This window comes from Pollachius pollachius, assembly GCF_949987615.1.
Source record: "Pollachius pollachius genome assembly, chromosome: 14".
Lineage (NCBI taxonomy): Eukaryota > Metazoa > Chordata > Actinopteri > Gadiformes > Gadidae > Pollachius > Pollachius pollachius.
Window position 1 is genome coordinate 12,389,163 of NC_136947.1, and position 20,662 is coordinate 12,409,824.

The window sequence follows — 20,662 nt, forward strand, 5'->3', positions numbered from 1 at the left end:
CTTTAGCTGTGCATTGGTTGAACCCTTTTGAACCCAGGAGAGGGGTTTGTGGGGGGGGGGGGGGGACCTTGTTACCTCTGCTGCCTCTCCTGCCGGGCGATCTCCTTCAGCTTGCTGGCCTGCTCGCAGCGGCGGCGGCGGCGGTCGCCCTTGGCCTCCGCCTCCATCTTGAGCTGCTCCTGGCGGTAGCTGCGCTGGTAGGCGGTGATGAGGCGCCGCAGCCGCGCCGTCAGCGTGGAGCTGGTGGGCCACTCGCACGCGCCGCTCTGATTGGACGAGCTCTGCGGCACAGGGGGCGGGGCCTTGTCGTCCACGGAGACTTCGTCGTCCATGTTGAGAGAGTCGTGCTGGGGGAGGGGTGTACTTTTATCAGCCCACGTTTACCGAAAAGGTTTCTGTATAAATAAGTTAGCCATGAATGGTGTTGGTATACTAGTGTGTTAGCATAAGCTATGTGTATCTTGCATTGTTTATTTAAGTATAGTTTTGTAGTAAAAACAAAAATATTTGCAGATTCATTAAATTTGTATCAGCTACTTACTATAACAACTAACTTTATGGTTAAATATATTATATTATGCAAAGTTAACATTGTAATGTCGTTTTTTAATATTAAAGTCTACGTATATACTCTTTTGTATTTTCTTGCCAATTGTGTAAGACTGAATATCTTTGTAGTTCCTTGCCCATCGTGTAAGACTAAATAACTTGATGGCTAGTGATCCACAGTGACGATGGTCTCACCTCCTCATACATGTCCTTAGTGTGTCTTGCCGCGGGCTTGAACTCCGGATCCTCTGAATACTTGTCATCGTCAACACTGCGGAGAACAACCGCAAACGTCATCGCTTCTGACCTCCTTATTCGCTTTGACCCAGTACGCTCAGACGCCAAGAGTGGGCGAGAAACAGGCTTATACAGCCCCGACAACCACAGTCTCCACCTCAAAACCAAATCAACAGTCAGCTGGGAATCAGGTTTGTGCTGGGACAAGCAGGTTTCGATACGTCACATACAAACAATTTCTAAATAATTACTAATCGTTTAAAATAAGGCTCAAAGCTACTGGTCCCTAGGATGTTGAACAGCGCCTTCATCACTTTAGAGAAACGCATGGGGCCAGGATGGCGGTTGACCAGCGTGGTCTAGAATGACATCACTCACTCCTCCCCCATCTCGGCGTCCCCGGTGTGCTGCTCCGCGTCGATGGCCTTGTCGTCAGGGCGACCGGCCCGCTCCAGGAAGCAGAAGCAGGGGTCGGCCCGCATAGTGGTGTACATCTCATATCCTGGGGACGGGAAGGGACGCCACGCGATTGGTTGAAATGAAAACGACAAAGACCACAATTGGTTCTAATTAAAATCCCATCGGGTTGCGACGATCCATTTTCATTCATTCAAAACGGTAGTCACTGATTTATATTATATATTTCATTCAGCATAACGTATAACAAGGTTCAGGATAGTCTAGTGGTTATAGTATGGCGTCCTTGAGCAAAATGCTTAACCCCAACCTGATCATTAATGACCTGCATCAAATCACTGCAAACCACTTTGAATAGCATCTGCTAAATAGACTAACTAGTACCACCCGACCGACTTCAACAACACACAAACTACTCTGCCCCTAAAACCACGACCTGCCCTGGGGGTGGAGCCATGTGTGGTGACCTCCTGTCTCACCACGTTACCCAGACCCAGGACCACGTGGCTCACCGTGTTTGAAGACCCCCACCAGCAGGGAGCGGTCCGCCGCCGTGTCCCACCAGCCGGCCGGGACCTCCTGCTGCTCCATGTCTGGCATCCAGATGTCCATGTCCCTGGAGACACACACGAGGCAGGACGGCACACACATTATACATTATGACACTATCGCAGATTCAGGAGACCGCGTGTTTGGTTAAAGGGATACTTCACCGGTGGAGACGTGAATCTGTATTAAAATTGGGTCATGTATTTAGTCGAATAGTGACATAAATTTCAACTTTTGTGCCTTCTTGACCGAGAAAAGGCAGACAGTGACTTTTTGGCGCTTGCGGATTGAAGTTGACAACTCCCACAATGCCAATCAGCGTTCACTCCCTGAGGGATGTAACATAACAGCCAATCAGCGTTCACTCCCTGTGGGACGTAACATAACAGCCAATCAGCGTTCACTCCCTGAGGGACGTAACATAACAGCCAATCAGCGTTCACTCCCTGAGGGACGTAACATAACAGCCAATCGGCGTTCACTCCCTGAGGGACGTAACATAACAGCCAATCAGCGTTCACTCCCTGAGGGACGTAACATAACAGCCAATCAGCGTTCACTCCCTGAGGGACGTAACATAACAGCCAATCAGCGTTCACTCCCTGAGGGACGTAACATAACTTAACATAACATGACTCCCTGCAGTCCAGCGTGAACAGCAGCATAGAGAAGTGGTTGTTGCCGTTTGCGGACTCCCGGAGCTCTATATCTAAATAATATATATTAAGATATAGAGCGTCAGGTTCTCGGATGTCTCTGGTACTTCCACAACAAGTAAAGACTCGTAGTGGGGGTTATCTCGGCCACAGTCCTGCACAGGTTTGGGTACCCGACGAATGAACCGCACAATTTCGATGAAACAGGGGGTAAAAAATAGGTACTGTGTCGGACACAGGTGCTGGTCGGGTCGGACGCCTGAACAGCGCGGGCTTTGCGATTGCGTGCGAGACTTCTCTGGTGCTGGAGATGTTATTCAGGAGCAGAGGAGTCAACTAAAACCGTCCACAGTGGATGACGTGCTTTTTTACACAGCAATCTAAAGCACCACGCACACCAGATAGTGTAATTCCCCAGCGTTCCATCTGATGTGTCTGATTTTCCTTTGGGTGCGGGTCGGGCGTTGGTATCAATTTATAGCGGGTCTGGTCGGGTGCGGAATGTAATTCCCGGGTACGGGTTTGCAAAATTAGACCTGTGTATTGATTCTCGGCCATGGTGGAGAAGGAATTGGGGGAAGAAACGTTGGCTTTGACTCTCTGAAGTCCATATTGAACTGAAACTTCGGATGGATGTGGAACTGCGACATGGAGGAGAAAGGGATTGTTGCCCGGGATTGTCTCCCGCCGGAGCCCTGCTGCCTTGGCACAGGCATCAGGGCTCCAGCGGGAGACAATCGTGGTCCACAATCGCGGGCAACAATCCCTTTCTCCTCCACGTCGCTTTCCTCATCAATCTGAAGTTGCAGTTCAAGCTGGACTTCAGAGAGTCAAAGCCAACGTTTCTTCCCCCAATTCCTTCTCCACCATAGCCGAGAATCAATACACGGGTCACCACTTCGGCTGTTTCCCATTGCAAATTTGCTTCTGCCATGGTCAGAGGTTTGTGTCGGTCTAGTTCTCTAGCTAAGTGGTGAAGAAACACGGCGGACATCGTTTTAACATCTCATACGCGAGCTCCCACCCCCCTCATTCCTTATTGGTGGGCTTACAAATTTGTGGAACCAGTGGTTTGTTGTCCTCGGCCCTTCTAGCAGGCAAAGAAATTTCTACTGACATGACGTCAAACTCGTCATTTGACATCAGGTCAGGAGAAATATAAGGAGGACAGCTGGGCCATGGGAAGAATGGGTTAGACTGAGGGAAGATTTAATTTTTTTTAAATATATTATAATAGTGATTTTATAATGATAGAACGCCGGTTCAGCATCGGTGAAGTATCCCTTTAAGTTTGAACATTTTCTAAGTGCTCAAACGTATCTGGCAATAAAATACGTCATTTGAAACAGAATATCTTGTCTATTATCAATTTCCTCAATTTTTACGGCACACTTTTTGGATCCAATAAGTAACACTTTACATTTGATCAAATTGTAATTGTTTTTAACTTTACTTTCTACAATGAATACTCTCGCCTCGTCCTCAGAATGTCACTGTGCAGAATGAAGAGTTCCTACTGAACGTTTGATAAGCAGGTGAAAGCTGATGTGTGGGGTTACCTGTAGTCTCCTCCTTTAAGGACAGCGTCCGCCTGCCCCCCGATGACTTCCTGTTTCAGGTAGTACAGCATCCTCACGCGGAGCAGCACCCTGGAGGAGGTAGCAGAGGACAGGAGGAGGAGGTAGGAGAGGACAGGAGGAGGAGGTACGAGAGGACAGGAGGAGGAGGTAGGATAGGACAGGAGGAGGAGAGGGGGAAGGTTAAGTAAAGCAGTACTTGGGTACTACTCCCTCCTCTGGTCGACATGACTAGTCGGAGCACTTTGCGATCAATGGCTCCCATTCAGGAGGAAAGAGGAGCTTCTCCGTTTCATGCACTTCTACTCGCCTCTCAGCCTTCGGAAGGTCATTTAAGAACCAACCTGAAAACATCGTTAAGAGGATATCTTTTTTTAAACCTAGATTTTGAAAAACCCAATGGCACAACAAAAAAATTTTTTTTTGTGTTTTTGTCAGGCGTGCGTCTTGTCTGTGTGAGTTGAGCGTGTGTGTGATGAGTGAGTGTGTGATGTGCGCCTGTGTTATGATCATGTTCCTATGAGGAGCTTATGAGTGCACTCTGATGCGTGTGCGTGCTGGGCTGGGACTGACTTGTTACACTGGTGCTTGAGGTGCTTGCGGTAGCTGTCGTCCAGCAGCAGGGTGTCAGGGTTGTACTTTCGGATCCACTCCACTTTCTGCACGTCGAAGGTGCTCTGGGCCTTCACCCTCTTCCCCTTCCGGCCGCGAGGGACCGGGATGGACAGACCTGGGGGAGACACCACCACCGCGTTAACTGACTGGATCAGTGGAGAAGGGGACACCTTCACGTGTTACGCATACATTTCCATACAGACCCATAGAGATAAAAACACCAAACCTGAAGCTGCTTGATGGCTCTATTCAGGATCAATTAGAGAATGTGGATCTACTACTGGTTTAGTTTAATCAACATACGTGTTTGCTGGTCATGTTTCTCTACCAGTGTTTGGCCAGCGCGTTTATTTATGCCAGACTACCAGAGTGGTGGAGCGGTGTGTGTGTTTGCGTGCGTTCGTGCACGCGTGTCCCTACCAGAGTGGTTGAGCAGTGTGTGTGTGCGTGTGTGTCCTCCTACCAGAGTGATTGAGCAGTGTGTGTGTGTGCGTGCGTGCGTACACACATGTCCTCTTACCAGAGTGGTTGAGCAGTGTGTGTCTGTGTCCTCCTACCAGAGTGATTAAGCAGTGTGTGTGTGCGTGTGTTTCCTCCTACCAGAGTGATTAAGCAGTGTGTGTGTGTGCGTGCGTGCACACATGTCCTCTTACCAGAGTGGTTGAGCAGTGTGTGTGTGTGTGCGTGCATGCACACATGTCCTCTTACCAGAGTGGTTGAGCAGTGTGTGTGTGTGTGTGCGTGCGTGCACACATGTCCTCTTACCAGAGTGGTTGAGCAGGGTCTGGGGCTCTCGTCCGTTCTCGGCCGGCGTGATGAGCTCCCAGATGAAGCTCTTGATGTTCTCGTCGCCGCGGTAATGCAGCAGGCAGAACACCAGGATGACGCGGCAGATGGTCTCCACGTCCCGCTCGCCCAGACGCCGCTTGCACCGCGCGTGGGACAGGATGTCCCGCCAGCGGCCCCACCTGGAGCCAGCGGAGGGAAGAGCAACTTTATGGTCCGTGTGGAGGAATACGTCTTTGGCTCGGACCAGACTCAATAAATACAAAATAACTAATTAAGAAGGATGAGGGATGGCTGGAAGATAAGCAAGGAATCGTTGTGGATGAAAAAGGAGGGAGGGAATAGTTGGGCTGGATTTCTAAACGTTTATATTGATTTAGATGATTTATACAGAGCCGTTTTCAGTCTGCATTCGTCTGCATCAGTCACAGAATCCGAAACTGGTAGCATTCTTCGGACAGAAGTTTCTAGGATTACGTGTCTTCCCATTTCCATAAAGTCAGATGTTAAATAATAAAACGGAAGAAACTGAAGTGCTGCACTTAGCAAACATCAACAGCAAAAGAAGAAATATACATATTTCCTTTTGGTGCAGAGTATACTATAAAGTGGCCAAAGAAGAACTTCATAATTGGGACTACATAGAACGGCTAGGCTAGATTTAAAAGCTCATTTTTTAACCCTGAAATCGAAGCGTCGTCTTAAATGCCTGTCTGCGGGCGATGTTCACCTACCCGTAGACGAGCAGGTGCTTCTCCACCCGGAAGCAGTCTGTGCGGCCGTAGCCGTTCCCGGTGTGGCGCTCCGAGCGCCGGGACGAGCGGGACTGTCGGGAGTTTGCGGGCGGGTACTCGTCGTCGCTGTCCGGCTCAGACAGCTCTCCGCCCTCGCCCCGCAGGGTGGAGTACTGGCGGGTCTGCTTACGGACCCTGGGGGTGTCGATGACGAGGGTGTTCTGGAGGGGAGGGAGAGGGAGCGAGTGCCAAGGCAAAGGAGCCGAGGAGAAGCACCATTTAGGTAAGACAAAAACCTACACAGCTCATTGAGCTGGTAGGACGGTAGGACGCAGAAATCAAATCAACACCAGAGCCAGTAAACAACCCTCCCCCCAACCTGTGGACATCAACACCCAGTTCCAATGGTTACCTTTCGGTTCATGGAGTCAAAGTCGATGTCGGCCTTCTTTGCCCACTTCTGCCAGAACTCCGGGTCGTCCAGGGCGATGTCGTTGCGGTTCTCCGAGGCCACGAAGCTGGCCTTGGAGAAGGTGGAGCCCTTGCCCTCGCTCTCGATGGTGATGGTGGTGGCGCGGCGCTGGAGGATCTGGTCGATGTCCTCCTCGCAGAAGCGGCTGCCCTCGTCGTTCTCGTCCATGATGGCGGCGTACGCGCCCTTCCTCAGCAGGTCCTCGATCTCCTTCTTGGAGAACTGCGGAATCTGACGGAGAGTTCAAAACAAGTTAGCTTTTAAACGTTTCTGCTGTTTCTGCACTATGCTAGGCTCACCGATGAATGTTCTGAACTACGCTAGGCTAACCAAAGTCTTATCTATGCTAGGACACCTCATGACTAATCCCCCCCCAAAAAAATGATATTATGTTTCCAGTATATATACACATGCACATGGGAGAGCATGGCTGCCTAGGTAACGGTGCTAAGACCCCTTACCCCGTTGGGGCCGGCCTCCTTGCTGCCGCTCATGCTCTGCAGCACGGCGCGGTCCAGACCCAGCTTCAGGCTGGCCTTGTCCAGCATCTCCCGCTCGTACGAGTTCCTGGTGATCAGGCGGTACACCTTGACCGCCTTGGACTGGCCGATACGATGGCACCGCGCTTGGGCCTAGAAGGAGACAGGTGGGGGGAGGGAGACGGAGAGACACGGTGGCATTCAAACTCAGCAGCAGCACCAGCTTGTGAAGGAACGGGACGTTTTAGAGTCCGTTTTTATTTAAACAGACATTCATGCTTGCTTAAGCATTCTGCAAAATCTTAAATACATTGCACTTTAATTATTTTTCTTTGCCTTTATTTTCTTTTACGTATCCATCCAATTTTAGTATTTCATTTTATTGTACGACTGTGTTACTATGTGAAGCACTTTGAGTCTGCCTTGCCTTGCCTTTATCTAGGTAGTAGATTCATCTCATCTAGGTAGTCCTCCTCTTGAAAGCTTATCGTAGGACGAGGTGTGGTGAGAGCCCCTACCTGCAGGTCGTTCTGCGGGTTCCAGTCCGAGTCGAAGATGACGCAGGTGTCGGCGGCGGTGAGGTTGATGCCCAGGCCCCCGGCCCGCGTGCACAGCAGGAAGACGAAGCGGTCCGAGTCGGGCTTACTGAAGCGGTCTATAGCCGCCTGACGGAGGTTGCCCCGCACCCGGCCGTCGATCCGCTCGTACAGGTATCTGGAGCCCGCGGGAAGGGAACCAGCAAACGTCAGAACACCGGGTCGCATAACCCAATGCCTGATGCCCTAGTTCACACTTTACAAAGAATTCATATTTGCCTTTACATGCAACTTGGTTAGCATTATATTTTAGTAGTAGTAGTAGTAGTAGTAGTAGTATTAAGATTGATCAAACGGATCACCAATTCTGGCACACTCTGTGGGACACTGTTTGTGTCCCAGTCACACTGAAATCGTCTTTTGGGTCGCTAGATGACCAAGTTCCAGAACCTACCACTTGGGACTCTGAGACATACCCAGAACCCCCTCTGGACAGGCCGTGAGGGTACTGCGGGCTGAGGAGCGGCCTCACCAACAAACAAACATCATAACCGCATTGGACAGCAGGTGCTCCGGCCACGCTCCGCACCTCTTGTTGATGAGGTAGTCCTCCAGGATGTCCAGGCAGCGCACCATCTGGGAGAAGATGAGCACCTTGTGGCCGCCCGCCTTCAGCCGGGGCAGCAGCTTGTCCAGTAGCACCAGCTTGCCCGCCGAGCGGATCAGGGCCTGCAGGTGGAAGTCGGCGGCCATTGGGTCGTACACCTGCCGCAGCTCTGCCACGATCTTCTCCTCCGCGCCTGGGGATCACAGACAGGAGGGGGGGGGGGGTTATCTTCATCATCCTCGCCCAGGACGGTTACGCATTGAAGCGTACACTTGTTTTAGTAACAGGAGGATTTATGGGGAAAAGTTGCAGGTTGAAGTAAATGATTGGAAGTTAAGATCCTCTCAGAAGGTAGTTCAGCAGGTAGCGGTCAGGCTTGGCTATTTTCTAACATAAAAGTAAACTGTTTTCTCCAAAAGAATCTCTGAAAAGGTCGAACCATTGACCCCATTTTTACAGGATTTTCCACCGGTCAGATTCTAATTAAGGACATCAGCTGTCAGACCACAGAAACGTGATGGTTTCCCTTTAAAGGGTAATTCCGGTGTAAAATGGATTTGGGATATGTTTTGTATGATAACGAGTTGAAACGTTCGTTTTGGAGCACAAAAACCGCATATAGACGCTTTCTTCAGTTGGCTGTTTCTAGCCGATTCTATCAAAACACTAAACTTGGAACGATGGGGGCACTGGTTATGGTAAAAACTAAATTGCTATTTTAAACCACTTAAAAGGCTAAAAGTAGCCTGACACTTCTTTGGTAGTATAATAAGGGTCTTAACATATAAAACGAGGCATTGAGAACTTTGTAAGTGTACAGATTGTTTATTAAAAAGGACATTTTATACACACAATACCATCAGTAGATCACCCGTCGACGCCATTTTGTTTTTAAGACTCGTTAAGTAGATTGGCGAACACAGAGCTTGCGTGTTGCTGACGGATGTCACAAACTCTGTGTTCGTCAATCTACCTATCGAGTCTTAAAAACAAAATGGCGTCGACGGGTGATCTACTGATGGTAATGTGTATATAAAATGTCCTTTTTAATAAACAATCTGTACACTTACAAAGTTCTCAATGCCTCGTTTTATATGTTAAGACCCTTATTATACTACCAAAGAAGTGTCTACTTTTAGCCTTTTAAGTGGTTTAAAATAGTGATTTAGTTTTTACCATAACCAGTGCCCCCATCGTTCCAAGTTTATAGCATTTTGATAGAATCAGCTATAAACAGCCAACTGAAGAAAGCGTCTATATACAGTTATTGTGCTCCAAAACGAACGTTTCAACTCGTTATCATACAAAACATATCCCAAATCCATTTTACACCGGAATAACCCTTTAAGGGGTCTTACCATTGGTGAGGAGGCAAATGGCCACTACGGATACTGAGGCAGAGGTTGGTGGAAAGGCAATGGGCCGTACCATTAATGAGGTAGGGGTGGTTGCAGCACTTGCGGAGCTCCATCATGGTGTTGAGCAGGTTGGGCACGTTGCTGTTGCTGTTGACGCCCACACTGAGGAAGGTGAAGTTCCTCTCCAGGATGGCCCGGTAGTACTTCTTCTGGACGTCCGTCAGCTCCACCTGGAGGCACAAGGAATTAACTCAACAAACAGGGCAGCAACTCTGGCTTTGAAAAGGGTTGCAACGCATCCTTTTTCTTTCATCTATTCAAGTAAATTCTATTTGGATTGACCTACATCACAGTGAGTCTGTAAGGGCTTCACAGACCACATTATACAACCACCCATAACCTTAAGGTCTCTAACAGGGCAAAATCCTCCATATCCAAAGGAATAAACCATGAGAAAGAACACAGAATAGGAGTCTCTTCTTCCAGGGACGTCAGAATCAATTGATTTCTGTAAGAGTTATTCTCTGGCCAATACAATTATTAATGTCCGAGGTCATCGTTCGTTACACAAGCCTAAATCTCACTATTATTTTTTGGCTTTGGCTAATAAGCGAAAAAGAAAATAATGTTCATCTTCCTCTTACAAATTATTTTAAAATCCTGACAAATAAAATCAAAAAAACAATAGTTTCAGTTCCACAACCAACATCTGTGTAGTGTCTCATGGTGTTCTGTGTGCCTGTTCCCTCGGAGCCCACCTCGATGATGGTCTCCTGTTTAGGAGCCAGGTTCTTCTCCACGTCCTCCTTCAATCGGCGCAGCATCATGGGCTTCAGGATGGACTGCAGCTTCTGGACCTGAACCACACACAGAACAAAGAGGCGTTTGGTATGTGGGAACATGCGAGGGAGAGAGAGAGTGTGCATGGAGAGGAGGAAGAACGAGCAAGAATGAGAGAAAGATAGAGGAAAGAAGAACAATACAGTGAGATGGAGACAGAGAGAGAGAGACCAAGCACAGAAAAAGAGACACAGCACAAGAGATGGAAACAGAAATAGAGAGAAAAGATTTTTCCCTATCAACGAAGGGTGGAGATAGCTAGAGAGAAAAAGACAGCCAGCAACGCAAACTCCTCCACACCTGCTCTTCCGTCTTGAGGTCTCCGAACTCCTTGAGAAACTCTGTCTCCGAGGGGAACTGGGCGGGCTCAAGGAAGTGCAGCAGGCTGAACAGCTCCTCCACCGTGTTCTGCAGAGGGGTTCCCGTCAGCAGAACCTTGTGCTCCTGGGAGGGGGATACAAGAGGAGGACATCAACCTACTGGTAGGAGCCACGAAGAACCAGAACCTCTTGCCTGACGCTCAAACCCAGAACCTTTTGTCTGGCACTCAAACTCAGGACCTCTCGTCTGACACTCAAACTCAGGACCTCTCGTCTGACGCGCACATCCCTGTCACCGATAGTGAGGCTGCGTGGCGGCCCTCACCATGTCCAGCATCTTCAGGCTGTCCAGTAGCTTGCAGTTGCGGTTCTTGAGCCGATGGGCCTCGTCGATGACCACACAGCGCCAGGAGATCTCCCGCAGCTCGGGGCAGTCCGACAGCACCATCTCGAAGGTGGTGATCAGCGCCTCAAACTTGTACGCCCCCGGGATCAGGTGCTCCTGCGAGGGGAAGAGAGAGAGAACAGAGCCCATGGGGGGGGAAGGGTGTTATTGTGTTATTGTCTCCCATATGTAATGGGAGGTGTGATGAACGATAGGATCACAGCGGCGAAGGACTCACTGAGCCCTTTTACTGTGTAAAGATTTAGCAGACGCTTTTGTGGGAGAAGAAGAATTCTAAACCTGCCAAATGTTCTTCCTTTTGTCTTGTGTGCATGTAAGAAACTACATTTAATCGGGAATCGTTTTTGATCCGAATAGTGACCCCAAGAACCCCCTTGGAACCCCCTAACACACAGACCTTGTCGTCCTTGCAGTACATCTCGTACTGCTGGATCATCTGCCGGCTGGCAAGGCTGCCGTGGTACACAATGGCATTCATATCGGTCCAGGTGGCGAACTCGCGCTCCCAGTTGGTGATGGTGGAGAGCGGGGCGATCACCAGGAAGGGGCCCTGGATGCCTGCACCGAACACCTCCGACAGCAGGGAGATGGACTGGATGGTCTTCCCCAGACCCATCTCGTCAGCCAGGATGCAGTTCTGCCTGGAGGACAGGGAGGAGCAGGCCCAGGGTAAGGACCGATGGACGGGTCACCCGACGCAGGCCATGCAGTGGATTTCTATAAACCACGCCGTGTCGCTGGTAATGTGGACGGTATGTACACACGATCTCAGAGGGGCCACCCTGCCTGACCTTCAGTCAACCTCACACGGACATTACATGGTCAAAGTTATCGTCGTCCTTTAACGGGGGTAAATATGAATAAAACAAGTATAATAAAGATCCAATCACATGTGGTCCGATAAACGTTTTTAAAAAAATTACGGTTATGCTTGCTGAAGATAGTGACTGGAGAGAGGTGCAAGTGATCGCCCAGTACCTGTTGTACCAGTTGAAGAGCAGCCAGTTGACCCCCTCCAGCTGGTACTCCCTCAGGACGTTCCCGCTGTTATACTCCTTGGACTCCTCTAGCTTCTTCCACGAGGCTGCCGGAGGCCTCGGCTGATTGGACGAGGACAAGGGAAACAGGGAGTTGGTTGACGGAGTTTGATAGGGAAGGGGTTAGCGTTACAGGACGTCTGCCGTACAATGTGTGGAGCGCAGATGCCGATGCAAAAACATTTTGAATCAAATTCAGAAATATTCAAAAAGGCTGTGAAATACATACACATATACGACACACACATAAACGACACACACACACACACACACACACACAGAGCCAGAGCACCACTCACGGTTCTCTTGAGGCGTGCGGGGCGGTCCTGGATCTTTTTGAACTCCTCCACCTTGCCCTCATCCACGTCCTCCTTCAGCTCCCAGGTGGCGTCCTCGTAGGGCAGGGACAACCACTTCACCAGGTAGTACACCACCGGCTGGAACGCACGCACACACACACACACACACACACACATGCACATTGCTTATGGGCTTTTCTTACTCACAACCTAGAACCACGGTCATGATCAATAAAACTTTAGAAAGATGCCCAAAGCCATTATACCAAAGAGAGCAGCGCTCATCTAGCCAAACAAAACACTCGGCCTAAACCAAGTCATTTTAGCCAATAACAAACCGCGACCTGTACACATCTAGCCAACCAGAAATGCAGATATCTATGTGCTCTAATGCCGCCATGAAAAGCCCTTTAATGAACAGAGCATTGGGAATGGCATTGATATTTGGCCTGTTGAGCTCTTTGAGACTGTAATGGTGATTGAGGGCTATACAAATACAATTCAATGGAAATGTTATTTGAAATAGGCAGAGGCAACGATGCATCGCACATAGACAGTTTGTCTCAGCGGTAAGCGCAATAGTAGGTTGCGCTGCAGAGACACAAGACGGTTTCAATCAATACATGAGCAGGCCAACACAGAGCAGGTGCTCTGTGTCATCGTCCTCTTTAAGAACAAGATTAATGCGGACATTACAAGTCTTCAAGAGGGCCGAACCGATCCTGCCGAGCGGCAATCAATATTTGTGTATAAAGCCGGGAGAGCAAGCTTCTTTGCATTTCAGATTTGGATGTAATCATCTTTTGCTAGAGATCTAAAATTATTCCGGGGTTTATGTTGGCAAAGAACATCAGTTAATGTTAGCGAGGGTAAACGTGATCCAACATTTTGTAAATTATAAACACCTAGACACGGCATGTGAACTTTAAAAGAACGCTAGATAATTTTGTCATTTACAAAGACAAGCCTACAAAACAGTTGGTCCTTCACATACTAAATATAGATGAAACACCTCAGCTGATAAAAATAAATCTTTCAAAGATAAAGACATTGGTGAAAGAATGTCCAGAGTATGCTGAATTCAGTAGTTTGTAGACCCTCTCTTGTACCTCTCCGTTGTCCTTGTCCACACTGTGGGACTCATCCAGAATCCGGTCCACCTCTATGTAGTCTGGGTTGAAGGCTTCCTCCTCCTGCACACACACAAACACACGGAAAGATCTCAGCAACTGCACTAAAAAAATATCGTATTTCCAATTTGGTCTCATATTTCACATTTATCAGGGGTCGTTACCCATAACAGACGTGTAGAGAATTCAGACACGTCACTACGGAACATTACATCACACTTAGCCATTTAGCAGATTAGGGCTGTTGTCCAAAGCTACTTTGGGATGGGCCAATCAAACAATCAACGCAAACATAAAATTCTATACAAATTGGGGTAAACGCTGCAGAGCTGAGATCAAACGCTAGAACACAGGAGGCAGGTGGGGTAACGCTCCACGTAGACTGAAGACATTGAACCCAACACCTTTCGGCTGGGGGTCTTACAACCATCTGGTTGGACCTGCTCACCTCCTGGAAGAGGTTCCTCATCTGGGTGTACTTGATCTTGAATCTCTTTAGCTTCTGGTGGATCCGTTTGTCCCGCTCCAGTTGTTCCAGAGTGGACCATTCACAGTGCAGGTAGGAGCTAACAGGGGGAGAGAGGGAGAAACACAGAAAGAGAGAGGGATTACGTACAATGGTATAAAAAGATTCATTTTCACAGTTCATTCTTTTTTTTAACCAAAAATAATAAAAGAAAAAAGGCATGGAAACTGAGACTTACTAGTTCTTGTACTTAACGAAAAACTCTTCCATGATGGTGTATTGGCCCGGGGAGACCTAAAAGTAATGAAAAAGGAGGCATTTATTTAGCAATGCTTTTACCCACAATCATACTGAGACACATTCTTGTGTTGGTCCTCAAGATGTAGACAATAGGAAAACTACCTCTTTCCTGGTTGACCTCATGGAGAGAACTTTGTCCACAATGGCTGCATCTTCCTCGCTTGGGTTTTCCTGTGAAATTGTCAGTACAGTGTTTTAAACACTGCAATCCACATGCTGCAACCGTACACACCCTTCCTTTAAATTGCTAGTCCAACCATCGCAAACAACCCCTCTGTTGTTAGTGTCACAAATAAAGATCTAATGAGCATTGGCTGATGGTGTATATATCTAGCCAATCAAAAATGAACACATCAAGACAGCAAACTGTAGCTATCGAGCCAATCAGAGTAGACATCTGCTGCTATCCACGTGCGTCAATGCCCTAATGAATAACTGAATCTGTTCTGTTCCATGCTCAGAGACAGAGACGCGTTGGGAACATAATCAATATCGCTTTGGTACATTTAACCAGGCAACCACTAACGGAAAAACCAAATCCTGCTGTCACAGCATTTAAGTACGCAACAGCTCACCACAAAGAACTGCATGCTGGGTTGCCCGTCGGCGTCCAGCTCCACTGCCTGTTGTTTCAGCTGCTGTGCCATCAGCTGAGCGGCGTTCCTGCTGCTGCCTCCGCCGCCACCGCCGCCACCACCACCACCAGCACCAGCACCACCACCACCACCAGCACCACTGATGGAAGCCACGGCGGTGGTCGTCGTGGTGATGTCGACATCCTCCTGCTCGTCCTCGTCGTCTGTGATCTTGATGTCCAGGTCCTCCGTGTACTTCTTCCGCTTGACCACGCGGTTGGAGCGCCTCTGTGTGGCGGGGGGTGGGACAGCCGGGGTTAAAGGGCGAGTAGGTAAGCTCGTTTTTTGCAGGAGGACTTCGGCCTATGCGTTTCAATAAATGCCTTCAGAGTAGGGGTGAAGGTTTTAGAAACAGACACATGGAGGTAGCCGGTGGGAGGGGCGTGGTCAGACGCTGTCAAACCCCAATCCACTCTCTGATGCGCAGCCAATACAATACTTTCTCCCGCTTAATAACTGTACACATTTTAGTCAAAGATAACACAGAAGTTTTTTTATGGGAAAGTGTGGCCGTTGGGGTTTAAACCAAGAACCTTTCGTCTGGGACTCCTAGCCACTAGTCTGCCCTCCCGTACAGAGTGTGTGTGTGTGTGTACCGTTGCTATGTCCTCCTCCATGGGTGTGGGGGAGGCGGGGCTCAGCTCTCCATCAGAGTGGTCCGAGGACGCGTTCCTCTTCCGCTTTTTCGTGCCCACCAGAGTGATGGTGCTGTGGGACAGACGGAGAGCGATCAGGCTTACACCACCGAGCAAGCCTCCCCTCGGTATCAATACATCACATTACCCAATCCTAAGACGACATCTAGTCCAATATCACATCGCCCAGCCTTATGCTCTTGGAATACATAAAAGTGCTCTGATAACAAACTGAGGGGAGCGGGCCCCCCGCAGGGAGCAGCTTACTTGGTCTTGGCCTTGCTCTTGCTCTTGCTGGAACCACCCAGAGGTCCCACGGCGGCCATGCCCGTGCCGCCCGCCACCTTGGGCTTCCCCTTCTTGTCGCCGCCCACCCCGCCCTTGTGGGCCCCCGCGGCCCCGCCCCCCGCCGGGCCCTTCTTCTTGCTCCCGCCCGACTTCTTCTTGGCGGCGGTGGTCACCACGGTGACGGTGCCGCCCAGCTCGGCGGCGGCGTGGCTGGCCGGCAGCTCGTCCTGGTTGAGGACGCGGGGCAGGTTCTTCTCGCCGCGCGCCTTGGCCCGGGCGATGGCCTCTGCCACGATGCGGTTGGCCTTCTCCTGCTTGCAGAGCGTCTCCACGCGCCGCACCGTCACCGTCTCCCCGCTGGCCTTGGTGATGCGGATGGCCTGCCCGCCCAGGCCGCTCACGCCCAGGCCGCCGCCGCCGCCGCCGGTGGTGGTGGTGGTGGTGGTGGCGGCTGAGCCGGCGGCCGATGTGTTGATGACCTTCACCACTGAGACGGTGCCGCCTGCCGAGGAGGCCGCGCTCGTCTGGACAAACAGAGCACCGGAGGTGGAGGAGGGGAACCACGGTGATTAGGAGCACCACCCGTATCGGGGGGTGGGGGTGTAGTGGGAATGGACCAGAGAGATTGTTGTAGAGGGATGTAAACGCACTTCTGAGTCAACACCCCACCGTTACTCTCAAGTCCTTCAGCGGACATTTTTGTCTTAAGAGATTGGGGTGGACTCCAGAAACGGCTACAGGGGTGAGGCTAAGGCGTGAGGCTACAGACGTACGGATCACACACAGTGCCCTACAGCACGGGGTCGATCCCTAAAGCCACGCGACCATCCTAGCCCGACCAATATTAAAAAGATGAAGCAGACTAAACATCTGATCCGTCTCCATGCCTTCTGCCGCAAATAACGAATGCAAACGAGCGAGTGTGATGTGCGAGAGGTTGGGAAGTGGTTTAGCCTGCTTGGGAGTCTTAGACGACACCATTTCAAAGTACTTAAACATCTTCATTCAAACTTATAAAAAGCCCACAACATTGATGTGACTTTAGGGTTAGTTATCCTTTAAAATAAAAGATAGGATGGCGATCCCCAGGAATGGGGAGTAAAGCTGCTCTGGGTTAGGCCAGAGCAGCTGTCCCCCCCCTCAGCCCAGTGTCAGCTCACCTGTGGCTGCAGCAGCATCTTGAGCGGCAGGGCGACTCTCTGGCCCCCCTGGCCCTGGGTGATCTGGAGCATCTGGGGGCTGCCCGGGGTCCCACCAGAAACCAGCTGGTACTGCAGGAACCCGAGGGCACAGAACCGATTGATCATCACATCCCACCCCATCAGGTATATAGTAACGGCTGAACACGTGGAGGGAACTACCGATCATGGCTTGATAAGAACCACAGTCAGTCATTCTAGTCATCTCGTTGGACAGGTTTAAGAAAGGCACGCAAAGTGGGAGATGTCAAAACACCTCCTAAAGTAGCTTCCTAAAGGCCCAAAGCCATTTCTTGAGGTTAGCACCATCACAATATCAAGACGACAAAATTTGTTAGGATTAAAAAATAATGTCACAAAATAAAAAATTATATAAATTGCGCATCCTTTCTTTAATAGTTAAATGTAATTCCAAATATTCAATCTTGAATCATTTTAATCAGTGATCTGTTAAACTTTTTTAAGTGGCTAACTGTTCTTGTATGTCCCGTATTTATCTTTTAAAATTGTATCATCCATTTTCTTTTCCCATGGTTTTATTTCATCATTACCGTCACAGGGGTAGGTCCATCCTCACCTTAACTCCCCCCTGCGCGTTGGGCTGCTGCTGCACCTGCAGCTGGATGGTAAGCACCTTGGGCTGCCCGCCCGCCTGGCCCACTGCCCGGGCCTGGGTCAGGGCGGCCAGCTGCCCCCCCTGGAGCACCAGTTTTCCCCCGGGGAGCTGCCCCAGCACCAGCCTGGTCTGGCCCTGCTGGGCGGTGCCGCCCGCCACGCTCACCGTCTGGGCCTGCGTGGTGTTGGTGCCGGCCTGGGAGGGCTGCTGGAGCACCAGGGTGATGCGCTTCGCCTCGCCGCCCTGGGAGAGACGAGGAGAAGATGGACATTTAGTGGAGGCTATGATCTAAAGAGAAGATAAAATAGTGCTTACTGATAACTAAAGGAGACATTAGGGGACAGTAGAAGTAGAGCGACGGGACTGATGGTGAACTTAGATGTGTATCTTTTAGACCATCCTGCCCCCGGACGATACTTCGGACAAGACGTCGAGTACCGAAGTAGGACTTAACTAGTCGAGGGGCCCTGCGTGGGTGGGGATAGGTGTGGTGGTCTCACCTGCTGGGGGACCGTGGTCAGTGTGACCCCCTGCGGTCGGGCGGCCGTGGAGGCTGAGCTGACCTGGCCCTGGATGGCGGGCTGGATCTGGACTTGAGGTTGGACTTGAGGTTGGATCTGAACTTGGGTCTGTCCTGGTGCTAGCTGCACTTGCACCTGCTGGCTCTGCGGCTGCTGCACCTGCTGCACCTGCTGGGGCATGGAGGTGAGTAGGACCTGTTTGAGGGATCCGTCGGACATCTGCATCAGCCTCTGTACCCCGGCAGAACCCACCTTGAGCTGAGCCTGGCCGGCCTGGTTCAGCACCGTGCCCCCCTGCAGGATGGACATGCCGGGCCGCAGTTGCGTGCCGGACACCAGGCGGATCACCTTGCCCCCGCCGGCGCCCCCGGACACGGTCTGCAGCACCTGGGCCTGGCCCTGGGGCCCCTTGAGGATGACGATCTTCCCCCCCGCCTGCTGCGTGATGGCGGCCAGTTGCTGGGGCGTGAGCTGGTGGGCGAACTGTGTGAGCTGCTGCTGCGTGGTGGTGCCCACTGTGGCGCCGGCCGTGGTGGTCTGCATCGTCATCGGAGAGCTCAGCAGCATGGTGGTGGCGCCCGCGGTGCTCGCCACCGGCGTCTGCACCTGCACCGCCGGTACCGGGGAGCGGTACGTCGTGGTCGTGGTGGTGGTGGTGGCCATGGAAACTGTGGGTTGGAGGGCCAACTGGACTGTCTGGTGCTGAACGGTTGCTGGGGCGACGGGCACCGGTTCCAGGAGAGGAACGGGCGCCGCTACGGTCAGGCCGAGGCCAGGGGTGACGGTGAGCTCCGGGCTGGGCTCGGTGTCGGCGGGGGGGTCAACCTGCCCCAGGGCCAGTTTCAGGGCCTCCTCCACGGGGTCGGAGGAGCCCTGGGAGAAAGAGTCTTCCGGAAGAGCGTCCAGGTTAAACAGTGGGGTGTCCTCAAACAAGTCCATGATGGGATCCGCCATGGTGCCCCCTCTCCACCCGGGGAGATGGGCACGACCAAAAAGACCCTCTTAGTCGAGGGGAGAAGAATGATCACTCGACCAACCCTCTTCGGTTTTCCCCCAGAACTAATGCAAAGAACTGAGGGCACACGACCAAGAGAGACCTGACGTTAATAAACATTGAAATTGCTAAAATAACATGGAGGCAGTCAACAGTTTGACTCCAAATGTACTTACCCAACGGTGACAGGCTTCTTCAGCCCCTTCCGTGACTTGAGGTTAATTTGTATCTTCCAATACCAAGGACTGGGATGCCTGTGTAAAAAAACAGAACCAACGATGGGTTTTGCAAACGAGTCACAATCTAGTCAACTCCAACTACTTCCTTGGCCTTCTTTACAACTCATACGTTTAAAAGTCTATGGGGACATTGTTTGTACACGTCGAAGCAAGGTTCATACAACTGTAATGGCTGTTAAGTCAAATTTACAGAGTCCAATCACTGAACTAGTCCCAGAACTTCAACAGATATCCCAACGATAACACACATTCACTCGTATTACAAACGTCTGCCTTTTGTTTACCAAGTCACTGAAATCTAGCATATATGACCAAAGTAACCAACACAACTGAATCAATTAAGCATATAGGCTAGAACAGTATCGATTATATAAGCACTATTAGTTGAGGACAGCAGTTTAGCTGTAGTGGGTGCTGGTATGGATGCTGGTGAGGGGAGATGCTGTCTGGCCGGCTCGCAGTCTCCTCACAAACCCCTCAGTTAGCATTAGCTTCCTCTGCTAGCGATACAAAAAAACCTCTTGCCAATTACACTTGACGATAAAACATGGAATTGTAATTATATCCAGTAAAGTGGACGGGTTGTGTTCACCGCTTTCTTCTCTGTCATCCAACTACCGACCATTGAATGACTGTTGGACTCCCTCGTCTCGTCAACAAACCGGACCAAACCAAAGCAACGTGCCACTATAACCATCGCCCGTCAACGTTGAGACAAGGGTTAGGCCGCGATGCTGTTTGGGCCGGCCTGCGTCTCATCTACGTGCACAATACCTGTGAATAACCATCCCATCCTCTGCCCCGACTCTCTCAATTATATTTTCGGGACGCTAAATTTACCTTTGCATCGACACACATGGCTTTCTCCGTCTCACAACACTGTACGATTACAGGAAACGGCCAGTGAAGAGCAGGAACTAACTTCTTGCCTCAGAAAGCGTAGAAAGCTTGCCCCTCGAATGCCACAGGGCGCTGATTGGCCGAGGTTTACGCGAGCCGGCAGCATGTAGCCACCAGATTGGTTAAAGGAGGTTTCCGTTATATTATAAGGACGTAACCGGGCGGGACTTATGCAATGGACGTAGTTAGGTTGAGGAAACAATGAATGCGGCCTAGATCATTTGGCTGAGGTCCTCAATAACAGCAATTGAGCGCGCTGATCAAT

At 50.5% G+C, this 20,662-nt stretch overlaps 1 protein-coding gene across 3 annotated transcripts in view; it reads right to left on the reverse strand.

The window, feature by feature from the left end:
* The window catches only part of chd8 (chromodomain helicase DNA binding protein 8), a 26,557-nt gene extending 6,131 nt beyond the window's left edge, over nt 1-20,426 (reverse strand). Inside the window, exons 1-32 of one of the 3 annotated variants that reach the window (XM_079750871.1) lie at nt 20,338-20,426; nt 19,435-19,512; nt 18,517-19,336; nt 18,244-18,432; nt 17,705-17,986; nt 17,089-17,199; nt 15,908-16,452; nt 15,602-15,713; nt 14,946-15,233; nt 14,473-14,541; nt 14,309-14,364; nt 14,053-14,170; nt 13,584-13,667; nt 12,475-12,612; nt 12,117-12,238; nt 11,536-11,779; nt 11,058-11,234; nt 10,713-10,856; nt 10,331-10,429; nt 9,643-9,802; nt 8,197-8,407; nt 7,590-7,785; nt 7,054-7,224; nt 6,533-6,823; nt 6,121-6,341; nt 5,366-5,568; nt 4,559-4,715; nt 3,968-4,057; nt 1,716-1,819; nt 1,165-1,288; nt 745-820; nt 76-347 (exon numbers count right to left, since the gene is read on the reverse strand). In XM_079750871.1, coding sequence (XP_079606997.1) covers nt 76-347; nt 745-820; nt 1,165-1,288; nt 1,716-1,819; nt 3,968-4,057; nt 4,559-4,715; nt 5,366-5,568; nt 6,121-6,341; nt 6,533-6,823; nt 7,054-7,224; nt 7,590-7,785; nt 8,197-8,407; nt 9,643-9,802; nt 10,331-10,429; nt 10,713-10,856; nt 11,058-11,234; nt 11,536-11,779; nt 12,117-12,238; nt 12,475-12,612; nt 13,584-13,667; nt 14,053-14,170; nt 14,309-14,364; nt 14,473-14,541; nt 14,946-15,233; nt 15,602-15,713; nt 15,908-16,452; nt 17,089-17,199; nt 17,705-17,986; nt 18,244-18,432; nt 18,517-19,218 — 5,756 coding nt within the window. In that variant the 5' untranslated portion in view covers nt 19,219-19,336; nt 19,435-19,512; nt 20,338-20,426. Of the gene's footprint in view, nt 1-75; nt 348-744; nt 821-1,164; nt 1,289-1,715; nt 1,820-3,967; nt 4,058-4,558; nt 4,716-5,365; nt 5,569-6,120; nt 6,342-6,532; nt 6,824-7,053; nt 7,225-7,589; nt 7,786-8,196; nt 8,408-9,642; nt 9,803-10,330; nt 10,430-10,712; nt 10,857-11,057; nt 11,235-11,535; nt 11,780-12,116; nt 12,239-12,474; nt 12,613-13,583; nt 13,668-14,052; nt 14,171-14,308; nt 14,365-14,472; nt 14,542-14,945; nt 15,234-15,601; nt 15,714-15,907; nt 16,453-17,088; nt 17,200-17,704; nt 17,987-18,243; nt 19,337-19,434; nt 19,513-20,337 lie in introns of all 3 variants that reach the window. The other 2 variants (XM_079750870.1, XM_079750869.1) reach the window with 2 other exon arrangements.
* Between the last annotated feature and the right edge of the window lie 236 nt (nt 20,427-20,662).